At 40.9% G+C, this 13868-nt stretch overlaps 1 protein-coding gene across 1 annotated transcript; it reads right to left on the reverse strand.

The window, feature by feature from the left end:
• Window positions 1-2621: 2621 nt before the first annotated feature.
• LOC115240051 lies at window positions 2622-2999 on the reverse strand. Its single transcript, XM_029815009.1, has one exon. The coding sequence runs from the start codon at window positions 2997-2999 to the stop codon at window positions 2622-2624; it is 378 nt and encodes a 125-aa protein (XP_029670869.1).
• Between the last annotated feature and the right edge of the window lie 10869 nt (window positions 3000-13868).

The raw sequence follows: 13868 nt of genomic DNA on the forward strand, positions 1-13868 counted from the left end.
AATCGAGTTACTTCCGATAACAAAGGAAAAATATATATCGTTTACGAAAAATGTTAAACTTGGCGGAGAGAAATCACAAAATCATATTAAATTGCGTTTTATCGATTCGTATAAATTTCTTACAGCTAGTCTCGATAAATTGGCATCATTCTTGAATAAAGACAAACTCACAATTTTAAAATCTGAATTTCAAAATTTATCGAATGACAATTTCAATTTATTAACACGGAAGGGCGTCTTTCCGTACGAATATATTGACTGCGTCGACAGGTTGCAAGATACGTGTTTACCACCGCGCGACTAATTTTACAGTTCCTTGACCGGTAACACGATATCCGAGAGCGATTACGCGCTCGCCGAGAACGTTTGGAAGCGGTTCTCCATTCGAACGCTGGGCAAATATAGCGACTTGTATCTCAAAATTGATGTCTTGTTATTAGCAGATATTTTTGAAAATTTCCGCGAGAGTTGTATTAAAAGTTATGGGCTCGACCCCGCGTATTACCATACTCTTCCCGGATACACATTGGACGCCATGTTGAAACATACGAATATTACATTCGAACTGCTTACAGATATCGACATGGTTTTATTTATCGAACGCGGAATACGCGGTGGTTTGAGTCAATGTTCCAACAGATACGCACATGCTAATAACAAGTATATGCAATCGTACGATCCATCGAAACCTTCATCGTATCTCACGTACTTTGATAAAAAATAATAAATAATTTGTACGGATGGGCAATGTGTCTACCTTTGCCCTATGCAGATTTTCGATGGGTCGACGACATATCCGATTTTGATACATCATCGATCGCGCTCGATTCGTCTATAAGCTACATCCTTGAAGTCGATCTCAAGTATCCGCAACGTGTTCACGATGCGCACACTGATTTACCGTTTTGCCCGACACGCGACAAACCACCTGGTAAGCGGCAGGATAAGCTGCTCGCAACCTTATATGATAAGAAACGTTACGTAATACATTACCGCAACCTGCAGCAATGCACGCGACACAGAGTTCGCGTTACAAAAATACATCGAATATTACAGTTTTCGCAATCTCCATGGCTTCGCAGTTATATCGAACTCAATACACAATTCCAAACACTCGCAAAAAATGATTTTGAAAAAAATTTGTATAAATTAATGAATAATGCGGTATTTGGCAAAACGATGGAAAATGTGCGCAATCACGTTAATATTAAGCTCGTGACACATTGGGATGGAAAATATGGCGCAGAGGCGATGATCGCAAAACCAAATTTTCACAGTAGAAGCGTGTTTTCGGAGAATCTGATCGCCGTTGAATTGCGCAATCTCGAAGTTAAATTTAATAAACCAATCTACGTGGGTATGTGTATACTCGACATATCCAAGACATGTTTGTACGAGTTTCACCACGATTACATGGTACCTATGTATCGAGAGAAATGTAAAGTCATGTACACCGACAATCTCATATATCGCATCGAGTGTGAAGATGTATATGAGAATATAAAGCGCAACGTCGACACATTCGATACCAGCGATTATGCGGTGGACAATGTGTACGGTATACCGCTCGCAAATAAAAAGATACCGGGTTTAATGAAGGATGAAAATAATAGCGCCATCATGAATTTGTCGGGCTTAGGGCAAAAATGTACGCGTTGCAAGTAGATGGTAAGAAGGATACGAAAAAAGTAAAAGGCGTCAAGAGTAACGTCGTCGCGAGAACGATAACGTTCGACGATTACACGCGGTGTTTGAACGAAAAGATTGAAATGACGCGTCAGCAGTCTTGTATAAGATCTAAATTACACGAAGTATACACTATTCGCGAGACAAAAATTGCTCTAAGTCCGTACGATGACAAGCGGTATATCGTACCCAAAACCACCGACACGCTACCGTGGGGACATTACAAAATACCGTTGTAAATAAAAATCATGTATATTTATTGTAAATAAAAAATTACGTATATTTATTGTAAATCGACACCGACAGTCTCATATATCACATAGAGTGTGACGATGTATATGAGAATATAAAGCGCAACGTCGACAGATTCGATACCAGCGATTATGCGGTGGACAGTGTGTACGATATACCGCTCGCAAATAAAAAGATACCGGGTTTAATGAAAGATGAAAATAATAGTGCCATCATGACCGAATTCGTCGGGCTTAGGGCAAAAATGTACGCGTTGCGAGTAGATGGCAAGAAGGATACGAAAAAGGTAAAAGGTGTCAAGAGTAACGTCGTCGCGAGAACGATAACATTCGACAATTACACGCGGTGTTTGAACGAAGAGATTGAAATGACGCGTCAGCAGTCTTGTATAAGATCTAAATTACACGAAGTATACGCTATTCGCGAGACAAAAATTGCTCTAAGTCCGTACGATGACAAGCGGTATATCGTACCCGAAACCACCGACACGCTACTGTGGGGATATTACAAAATACCGTTGTAAATAAAAATTACATTTATTTATTGTAAATTAAAATTATATGTATATTTATTGTAAATTATATGCATATTTTATAAAGTTTACAATTTTGTTTATATTTGTAAAATATCTTTAATATTATGTATTATTGTTAACATATTTATAATATATTATTTTTATCTATTCAAGAGTTGTGTGTAGCATCAAATCCTAGCCATTTCACATAAATCTTGTCACCCTTTTTGCGTATCACCTTTTCCACGAGATATACGTCGGCTTTAGCAATGTGATGTAACTCGTATTCGTAAAATCCGCCGGCGACGGGATTTCCGCGCGAATCTTCGAGTACATAGGTCACGGGATTAGTTTTCTGTACTTTAACGATTTTAAACACTTCGGTCGTCCAATTTGGCGTGTAACCTTTGTCAAAGACGGTCTTGAATTTACTCACGCGTACTGGATCGCCTACTCTGAATCTTGTCGATGCCGCAATCTTTACGTTGCTGTATACCGTATTTAAAAGTTTATCGACGATCGCGGGGGTAACATCGATAGGCCTCATACCGATAGTGCGATGTTTTCGCGCATTGTACGCATCGCAGGGCAACGCGCGGATCCACTTGTAATTTCCATTAAGCGTAAACATTTTCCACATATTGTTCTTTAACGTTCGGTTGTTTTTTATCGTTCCACAACCGAGGCTTTCATGATAGAGTACGTCGAATAACGATTAATGTTGTATGTCTTCATGAGTTTCTGTACATTTGCGTTGTAAAATTCTTTTCCTCTGTCGGTTTGAAAATTCTTCGGACATCTTCCGTCGGCTTGAAATATCTTTGTGATAGCGTCAGCCGTCTCGCTTCCGTCTTTACGCTTGAGCGGTACAGCCCACGCATACTTGCTCAACACATCGATAACTGTGAGTATGTAGTTGTAGCCTTTGTTGAATCGTGCATATGGACGCATCTCGACCACGTCCGCCTGCCACAGATCGTCGTATCCGCGTACTATGACAGGTCTACGTGAGAAATTTTTTCTCGCTAAAACATGCAATTCTTCCACGAGCAGTTGTTTTTCAAAGGTCTTTTGCGACATATTTGATCGAGGCATAATTTGCAATAATGAGATAATTCCTCCACGTATATTCTTTATATATCTTTCTTCTCCTGCGCTGAATTAGATGTAGTCTGCGCGTGAGTTGCATACCGAAGCATTTTCTGCATCTCATCCATCATTATTTGCAGCGTCTGCATATTCGTCTCGAGCGTAATTATTTTTTCTCAAGTTCTTCTAGTGTATCCTCCAAAAGCTTGACACGTATTTCCACGTGCTGTTTGTTTGCGGCATCAGTATCATCTTCCGGTTGCGCTACGCGTCGTATCTTGCGCGATTTTGCGTTAAAGCCGGAGGCTGTCTGACACAGAGCGTTATCGCGCACGTAATTTCTTAGTAATCCATTCCATTGATAGTATGAGTTGTTTGGTGTTCCCAACGATAATCCAAATTTATTAATATTGCCACGTCTATGCGCATTTGTCGCCAATAATATATTTTTGTATTTAATTTTATCATCCTCATTGTATACGTCACCGTCGGGCATTCGCTTGAAAATCAACTCGTAGAGACCTGGTGTTCCCACGTATTTTATTCCATCGATAATTATATTGTCATCTTTATGAAGCAACGATCTCGGTCAACGACACGTTACGGATAATATACTCACCACGAAGGCGCGAACACGTATTACCGCAAGAGATTCGACTCTTGGCGAAAGAGCAGCCGCTACAGCTGTTTGGGCAGCTATGAAAGCAAAGACAAAATTCGGTATGGAAATAAAAACAAAAAAATCATCGATGAAGAAAAAGACTGCGAAAAAACGAATACTTCCTATAGCGAAGCGCGGTGGTATCTTACCCATTTTACCATTATTGTGAGTTCTCGGTTCGTTGGCTGGCGGAGCAGCGGGAATCGCGAAGGCGGCGCAACGTCAGCTCGAAGAAATCGTCATAATCGCGCCATGGAAGGTCACAGACTTTATCTCGCTCCATACAAGCGTGGACGAGGGTTCTCAACAGCAGCTAAGAAAAAAAACGTCAAAATAACGATAAAAATACCTGCCGGTGTAACGACCAATGTACAATTGGAACAACTTGCAAGACGTATGCGTATACCATTTTTTAGAGACGTTTTCATGCGCAATAATTTACCGATAAACGGTTTACGGCGAAATGGAGCGGTATCGTCAATTTGGATGACGTCGATGGTTCCAATACTCATTAGGTTGCGTATGCAAAGAGGGGAGATCGTGTAGTATATTTCGATAGTTTTGGAAATCTTTGACCGCCCAAGGAATTAGTGCGATATTTTGGACAGAATGTTGCAAATATAGAATACAATCACACGGCCTATCAAAATTATAACAAAGTATTTGTGGACAATTGTGTCTTCGATTTCTTCAAACGGTCGATGATCGATATGAATTTAAAGCCTGACAATTCACCGTCGCGACTCAGTATTCGTTCGACAGTTTTCCAGCATGTCAATCACGCTTACGTTGACCGGCAAGAGTAGCGTTCTTGCTGTAAGCTACTTGCCGGTTATAGATTTAAACGATGACGATTACGAGCTTGGTTTAACGGACTTTGAAACTTATCATACGATATCGAACGTGAATTCTTGGAATAATAAATTTTATTTTGATAACGACGATAAGGAAATTACGCAGGATATAAGATATCGGAAACGCCAGCACAGATCATTTATCTACCGATCGTCGCACGGAGCATTACTAATTTAACGATACGCATTGTTGAACAAGAAGGACATTTGCTCGATTTTCGAGGAGAGGAAATTACCGTAAGATTGCATATACGGCGGCGGCAAAAATAAAGCGTTTTGACAAATGAAATGCTTGTGTTGAACGAAAGCACGGAGCACGCAAGAGACAATATCTTTACGAGGGACAATATTTTTGCGAGAAGGCGACTGATTGCGGTATCAGGTGACAATAATCAGATATCTGGTTACGCTAAAAAGAAGCTCAGCGCGTTGAACCGCGAGTTTTTAAAATCATTGGGATTCGTCGTAATACTTGAACAATATGTTTGACATTTTGAATATCGGAGGTGAGCCGATCTTTGACGATCGTATCGTCAAGATTGAGACTCATACGTACAATCCATAAGCCAACACAACGCTTGGATATAGCGACGAGATACGGATACCAATACAACATCAAGATTTGTGCACGTTACCATGTGAAAGTTTTCTATACGTCGAGGGAAAGTTGATGGTGCGTAAAGTAGCTGAAGGAGGAAGAGTGATATCGGGAAACAAATGTGTCGCGTCTATGTTTGATGAACTTCGATATGAACTCGACGGTGTGGAGATTGACCGCAACAGAAACGTTGGAATAACTTCCATGATTAAAAACTGTGTCTTTCTAACAGCCGAGAGAGGTAATATCTCGGAGAATGCTGCGTGGAATATATTGCATAATGCTGCTGAAGCTTACTTCAACCTTTGCGTGTCGCTAAACATACTACTGGGTTTTTGCAAAGATTATAAGCGAGTTGTGATTAACGCTCGTCACGAATTAATTCTGATACGTTCGCGCAACGACAACAATTGCATATTTGAACATGCTTCGGCTGAAGCTGATATCGAATTATTCAAGATACAATGGCGTATGCCTCATGTAATATTGAGCGAGGTCAATAAACTATCCTTGCTACGCGCGTTGGAAAGCGGACGATACGTGAATATGAGTTTTCGCTCTTGGGATCTATACGAATTTCCTCTATTGCATAATACGACTAAGCATTCGCGGACTGTGAAAGCCGCCTCTTAGCTGGAGAAGCCGCGATACGTGATCTTTGCGCTGCAGACTGGCAGAAAAAATGCTGTGTCAAAAGATATTACTACATTCGATTGCTAATTGACCAACGTTAAACTCTATCTAAACTCGGAATTTTATCCCTACGATGATTTGAATTTAGATTTCGATAAAAATAGATTCGCCCTCTTGTTTGATATGTACTCTCGTTTTCGCAAATCTTATTACGGATGTGATAATGATGATGTGCTATTAAACATTTCAAAATTTTTACATTGCGGTCCTCTCGTGGTTATTAATTGCTCGCGACAAAACGAGTGTGTCAAAAATTCCACCGTGGACGTGAGATTAGAGTTTGAGTGCAAGGAGGATGTACCGGCAAATACTACCGCCTATTGTCTCATCTTGCCCGATCGCGTTGTCGAATATTTCCCATTGACCAACGCAGTTCGTAAAATTACCTAAATCAGCAAATATCCCCTCTATTTGCACGATCGCGTTGTCGAATATTGCCCATTGACCAACGTAGTTCGTAAAATTACCTAAATCAGCAAATATCCCCTCCAATATCAAAAATATATAAAGTTTGAGATTTTGACGATCGACAGCAGTCATACTTCATTCTTGCAATCGTACGGTAATATTATTGGCATGATCACGCCAACGTTTGTGGATCTGCAAGGATTCATTATCGGGCGAAACTTTATCGTGAAGGAAATAGCGATATTGAGAAATGGATTTGTTCTCTCTCATTACTTTTTTGCAAGTCCCATACCATGGCGTGCACTTACAAAATCTGAGAGATGTCAAGCTTTATGGCTAATTGGACATCACCATGGACTTTAATGGGAGGATGGAAACGTTCCATACAGCTTCGCTAGGCGTTTGATTACAAGAGCTGTGATGGGCGCGATGGAAGAAGAAGATCCCTCTCCCACACATTGCGAACGCCTCGCGCTATCCTTCTCCCACGCCCATAGAATATCATTAGCGCTATCCCTCTCCCACACATTGCGTACGCCTTGCGCTATCCTTCTCCTACATGCATGCGTACGCCTCGCGCTATCCTTCTCCCACATGCATGCGTACGCCTCGCGCTATCCTTCGCCCACACATTGCAGACGCCTCGCGTTATCTCTCTCGCACCCACTCGCATGCGTTCCCTCTTCCTCGTGGACCCTTCCCCTACCGAATTCGCCGCGGTCCCCCTCCCTCTCTCCGCGGACCCCTCGCCCACCGGTTAGGACGCAGTTTCCCCCCCCCCCTCTCCGCGGTCCCCTCGCCTATCGAATTCGCCGCGGTATCCCTCCCCCTCTCCGCGGACTCCTCGCCTACCGGTTAGGACGCGGTTCCCTCCCCGCGGACCCCTCGCCCACCAGTTAGGACGCGATTCCCCCGCGTGACGTCATACCCCCCGCGCCGGTTTCTTTTCGTCCCTCACCCCCCCTCAGAGGACCTGGGTTAGAACCGGCCCTATTACTCTACTATAATATCAAACAAAGATTGACAATTGTGCTATTTTTCTATTCCGCTGATATGATACACGAAGTATCGATAATAATAAAGCAACAAATTATCAAGTCTAACAGGCACCCGTGTTTTACATATTGTCTATTTGTTCACTCTGTTATCTATTATTCTACTATTATTATTGATTATCATACAATATTTAATTGCACGTATAATTTTAACTATAATTCAAACATGTACAGGTTGTTAAATTTCAAACGTAACAGGTGGAATATTTCGTAAACAATGCATTTTAGAAAAAAATGTTTCAGACAAAAGTTGTATGGTTTCAAGGGGGATCCCATAAGATGGTGTCATTAATTTGACCTTGAATAGTTGCTTGAAGGTATTATTATCAAATTTTTTATTTTATATAGAAATGGAAACTATTAAAAGAATTTTTAGTCCAATGTCTGAGTCCGCTGTATTGGGGTCATATCATACTTAAACTAATAAAAATATTTATTATATCTTTAATCTTACTAGCCGCTCTTTGTAAACTTTATATAATCATCGTGACTAAAAATTAAATGCGGAATAGATAGCGCAACATGCGTCGCATAGCGGTAAACGAATGAATTAGCGATTATTGAATACTTTTTTTGTAATATTTTCGGAATGTTGCTGTAACATTACTAAAGTTATATTGTAAAATAATGTCTTTGCAATATTTCTGCAACATTACACTGCAATATGCAATATTGCAATGTTGCAGCAATGTTGTTGCAAGCTTCAGTGCTGTATGAGGGTATTTATTTGAATATTTCAACCATCCAAAATCTCTTGCTGCATTTGTATTTTAATTTTATTTTAATTTATACTGCCAGAGTAATAACATTTTATAATATATTTTTGATTAATATGTTATAGCCCGAACAGGCTATACACGAATTATTAAATATATTATTCTAAATACATATTATTTGATATGATTGCTCAACGTGTAACGCGAATACAGATCACGTTACGAACGTTGACCGAGCGAAGCGCTGACAACGCGAGCCACGCGCGAAGCCCGAGCGACCGCGCAATCACTCATTACGAAAACGCGGAAATCAAGGCAAGCGGAATTAATGCGTTGCAAAAATGCAACGTAGAGATCCTACCTAAAAGCGAAAAGGAAATTGCGAAAAAGCAATAAATAATAAAATATATATAAAATAAATAATAAATAATAATATATAATAAAATATGTAACGATGCATCCCTCCACCGTTACCCGGCCACTGATCCGCCGGAAGTCCACCGCCCGACGACCACCGGTCGGGCACAATGCGGAGGCGCTGAGCGCCCATTTGTAAACGACATACAAAACGCGGAAATCTATAACTGCCGGTAGGCGCGCGAACACCGAGAACCATCGCCGCACTCGGGTAACTGCCCCGACCATCGACCGTTACCGAAAATACCCGAGTCGCGCGCGCCGTTTCACCGATAAACAAGCCGTTAAAGACTTATAAACTACCGTTAAGACAATAGGCGAATTACGCAAGCGCGCGCGCTGAAAACCGGTATAAACAGAGCGCGTTTTTGACTATCGAGACCAGATCTTCCGCATCGCCAGAGTCAGTAAGACGCCTGGAAAACCGCCTAGATCCTAGAACGCTCAGAGAGAAAGGAAAACGGGGTTGGGAGTACCCAACCTCCGCCGAGAGTTTGCGGCATCTCCGAGAACAATCCGTCCGAAACCTTAGAAGAGAGGAAAACGGGAACGGGCGTACTCGTCCCCGCCGAGAGTTCTCGGCACCTCGAATAAATCCGACCACCTGCGTGCAACGGCGATCTTCCAGTGGTAGGGAGTTCCCTGCCATCGACGGTGTTCTCGTCGGCCGTTGCACTCCCGAATTCCGCGGGGAAAGACCACCCCGAATTAATACATAACGCGCTATACGCGCCTATCTCGTATTTCCGCGACCGCCATTTAGTCATCCGGACTTGCCATTGATACGGCGCGCTAAGGCGCTAAGTCCCGCGCCGAGGGATGATCCACATCCCTGCCTCGACACCGATCGACGTACGACATCGATACATACGCGTCAAAGGACCGCCCACCGGCCTGACCGAAATTACTGCCCGGTAACTAACGGCATCTGCCGAAATCGTGGCACGCGATCCGTAATCGATCTTCGATCGAACAGCCGAAATCCCGAACCGCGCCGCGCATACGTGCGTTGCATTAGACACACCGCACCCGACACGACCGTACCGCTGTATACTCTGCCTCTTACACACATACGTTTGTATTATAGTTTCACACATACATCCGCTTGCATTACATATTCACACATACATCCGCTTGCATTATATATTCACATATACATCCGTTTGCATTATATATTCACACATATACACGCACGTATTCACATACTCACTCGCTTATATTAACTTATACTCCACACACCGTCGCACCGCCGTACAGGCTACCGCCTCACGCATACAGCTGTACACCGTCACGCACTCACCCGCTTGTAGCATTCGCTCGTGCATACATAACTATATTACATTCGATACTCTTGCGCGCGGCTACGTATTATTATACATTTGCGCACTCACTCAGGTCCACCGCACAAGCTTTTCCGTAATGCATTACGTTACGTTAAGTACTGATTCTAAACCTAAACTCGTACGTAATCTTAAACTTCAGTCAACGCACAAACAAAATCGTAACGTAGTATGCTTTTGTTACGTTACGATTTTCTCTGTGCGTTAACTGAAGTTTAAGATTACGTACGAGTTTAGGTTTAGAATCAGTACTTAACGTAACGTAATGCATTACGGAAAAGCTTTTGCGGTGGCCCTCACTCGTCAATCGTCTCGCACGCACACCTATACACGCTCACACCCACACCGCCTATATTAAAAACACTCACGCTGTACAAATACACCACAACAAGCAATAAATTATATTCTACCTAACATCACTTTTCGTTCGTCTCTCGATATCCTTTCACGAGCCCCGGATCCCGACCGAGTTGTCCGTTTCCGCCTCGCGAAAGCGGATTATTACAAATAAATGAAATAAATATAATTCTGGGCAACAATATTCTGCGCAGACGCTTAACGCTCGACGCCATGTAAAGGCACTTTTATGTATCCGGTTCCAGGTTATTATCTGATAGGAAATTAATTATTATAAAATAAACTATTATTTCCCAAACGTTGAAAACATTACAGACGTGTTTCCAAATGATTCCACGTTGATTAAAATAAAAAAAGATTTTTTTTTTAATTATGTCTGCTAACTATAAGCTTAATTAATTTTCATTTATTATAAATAAATTATTATTTCCTAAACTATGAGAATATATTCCTAAATTTGCGCAAACGATTCCCATACAATTGCAATAATAAAAAATAAGAAATATCAAATTTGTCTGCTAAATATACGGAGATCTTTAAGCCCGTATCAGACGACGCATTGAAGATTGAGATTCAAGATTCAAGATTGAAATTTGACCAATCAGAATAAAGAAATTTTAGTCCCTTTTGTTCTAGTCAAATTTCAATCTTTAATCTTCAATCTTCAATTTTCAATGCGTAGTCTATACGCATTGAAGATCGTCTTAAGATACAATGGTCTAGTTTCCTCCGAAGTATTAATTCGCATCTAGTGCGGCGTAGGACTAAACGTAGGGGATCCTAAACCGACGGGCGAACTCCGATGGGTTAGCGCCCTCATCTAGACGTAACTAAAAGGGTCGATAATACCGACATTTTTAGTTCCGCCATTAGCAATATTATTATTTAAAACATGCATAAGATGCTTCGTACTTAAATCTCGATTGTCTCTTTGTGTAATTTTCTCTTCCTTAATCCCCATACTTCCTCCCTTGAAATATTACCTCGAATCTCCTTTTTCTACTTCACTTTAGCTATTACGAGTTACCTGTATTTTGCAGCGTGACTCCCGACTTGCCACCAATCGTCACGAGTTACCTGTATTTTACAGTGTGACTCCCGACTTGCCACTAATCGTCACGAGTTACCTGTATTTTACAGTGTGACTCTTGACTTGCTGACGGTCGTCACGAGTTACCTGAATTTTACAAAGCGACTCTTGACTCCTAGCCCGTCATCGAGAGTTACCTGTATTTTGCAGAGTGACTTCTTATTACATTTGTCACCTTTTCTACTCCCAGGTCGTCCAAAAATTTTCATATAGAAATATAAAAATTACACCTTCTTTATTATCCGGACTTGAAATCTAGAATTATTCAATTAATTAAAGAAAAACTTCCAAGAATTATTTCGTGAATTAAGAATCTATTCACTATCGATTTCATTATTATCATTACTCATCACGGCCCCCTTTCCTTAGTGGAAATATTAAATCAAGCTACGCGCACGACCATCAAAGGTCGCGAAACCGACAGAATAAGCAACTAAGAAAAGAATTGGCTCGGGCGGCTGCGAACCCTAACTACACAATAAATTATAAGAAATTTAATTTAGATAAGGACTCCTTTGACCAAAAAGATCATCGACTAATTAAAATATATAATAAGCAAAAACGTACACATAAAATACACAACCTATCACCTTGTCCTCCAACTTCCCCTCCTTCTTATTCTCCTATTTCTTCTGCTGAGCGTTTTCACTCAGCTTGTTTCGAACCTCAACCCTCGCGAATTCCCACTCCCCCTCCCCCTTCTGACTATCCCCTTAGTTCTTCTTTTGATTATCCACATCCTTTTTATTCCCCCGTCTCTTCCCCCGAGCGTTCTCGCTCACCTTCCCTCGAACCTCCACCCACTAGAATTCCTACTCCTCCCTCTTCCTTACCCCTCGAATCGCCCGATCTCTCAGAAGAGTCGGGCGTTTTCGAAGAAGCCCTTCAGGACTTCGTAGAAGAGTGTCCCGAAGTCCTTTTTCGAAAACCAGGACAGGGAAGCCTGGTACAAGTACCTCCTAAGCCAATTTCCTGCTTATCCTGTGCCCCTTACGGACGAGGATTATCGCGTCGGTCCAGATATAGTGGACCTCGATCAATTTCACCATATACTTCAACCCAGTCCACCTAGCTCCATTATTCCTTTTTTTTTGCCCCAGGCTGCCCTTTTCCTTTAGCCGTATCCCTATTGAGGTCTTTTGGATGAAGTTCCCTTCTTCCTCCACGGTGCAAATCCAAGACCTTTAATAGTCCTCCTCCCCTTTTATCCCTACCGTCCAACTTTAATTTTCCTAATAATTTATTTTTAATAATTTTTTTTTATATGAACTATTTATTGTAAATTTCCAACCGGAATTTAAATTTTAGTTTCCCTTTTAATTCCAGTTGATGTCTTCCGCACTTATTGTAACACCTGCGAGAATATAATTTTTCTTTACCTACATTCACGCACACAAACACAAGTACACCTTAGAATTTAAGAAAATGTATTTTTATTAATAAGATTTTTAAAAATCAAATTAAATGTTCCTTCGTTAAATTTTATCTTTCTCTTTTTTCTTAAATCATTCATTTCCAATTTTTTGAATAAATGTAAAGTTAAATTATAAAATCGAGTAATTTATTAACCCGACTTCCTTCCCATTACACGAAATCGCACAGGGTCTCGTCCAAGGTAATAAGGATTCAGTTCCTTTACCAAAAAAGAGACCGCCTACCGAACGGCCCGTGGACAGAGTAAGAGCGACCCTTCCGGTCGTTGATCTGTCTAAGGCCCTGTATCGTTCGTTCGACTCTAGGACACGCATCGTCTAGCGTTTGAGTAAGGTGACATATACACGTCAAAGATTACAGATAAAGGGAGCCTGGCGAGTGAGACTTCGGAATTCTTTGATGTTTGTCATCTCGCTTGCTTCTTCATTCTTTCTCTCTCTCTCTTTCTCTGCTTGTTCTTTATTGTATTCTTTCATTCCCATTATTATAATCTTTTATTTGTTCGACTTTTATTCTTTTTATTCTTGTTTTCCTATATGATAATAAATTAATTTATTCATCTTTATTTTATAAACCATAAATAAGATATTGTATATTTTATAAATAAAAAAAGTATTATGTATGTGTGCGTGTGCGTGTGTATTTTTGTTGAAGTTTAAGAAAATCATTTTAACATTTAGGAAACAATATTTTTTTTGTAATAA

Source organism: Formica exsecta, unplaced genomic scaffold (assembly GCF_003651465.1).
Source record: "Formica exsecta isolate Colony F162 unplaced genomic scaffold, ASM365146v1 scaffold40, whole genome shotgun sequence".
Lineage (NCBI taxonomy): Eukaryota > Metazoa > Arthropoda > Insecta > Hymenoptera > Formicidae > Formica > Formica exsecta.

What these genes read in the sequence shown, in the direction of transcription:
- LOC115240051 (XM_029815009.1), bottom strand. Translation starts at nt 2,999, where the DNA reads ATGAGGCCTATCGATGTTACCCCCGCGATCGTCGATAAACTTTTAAAT.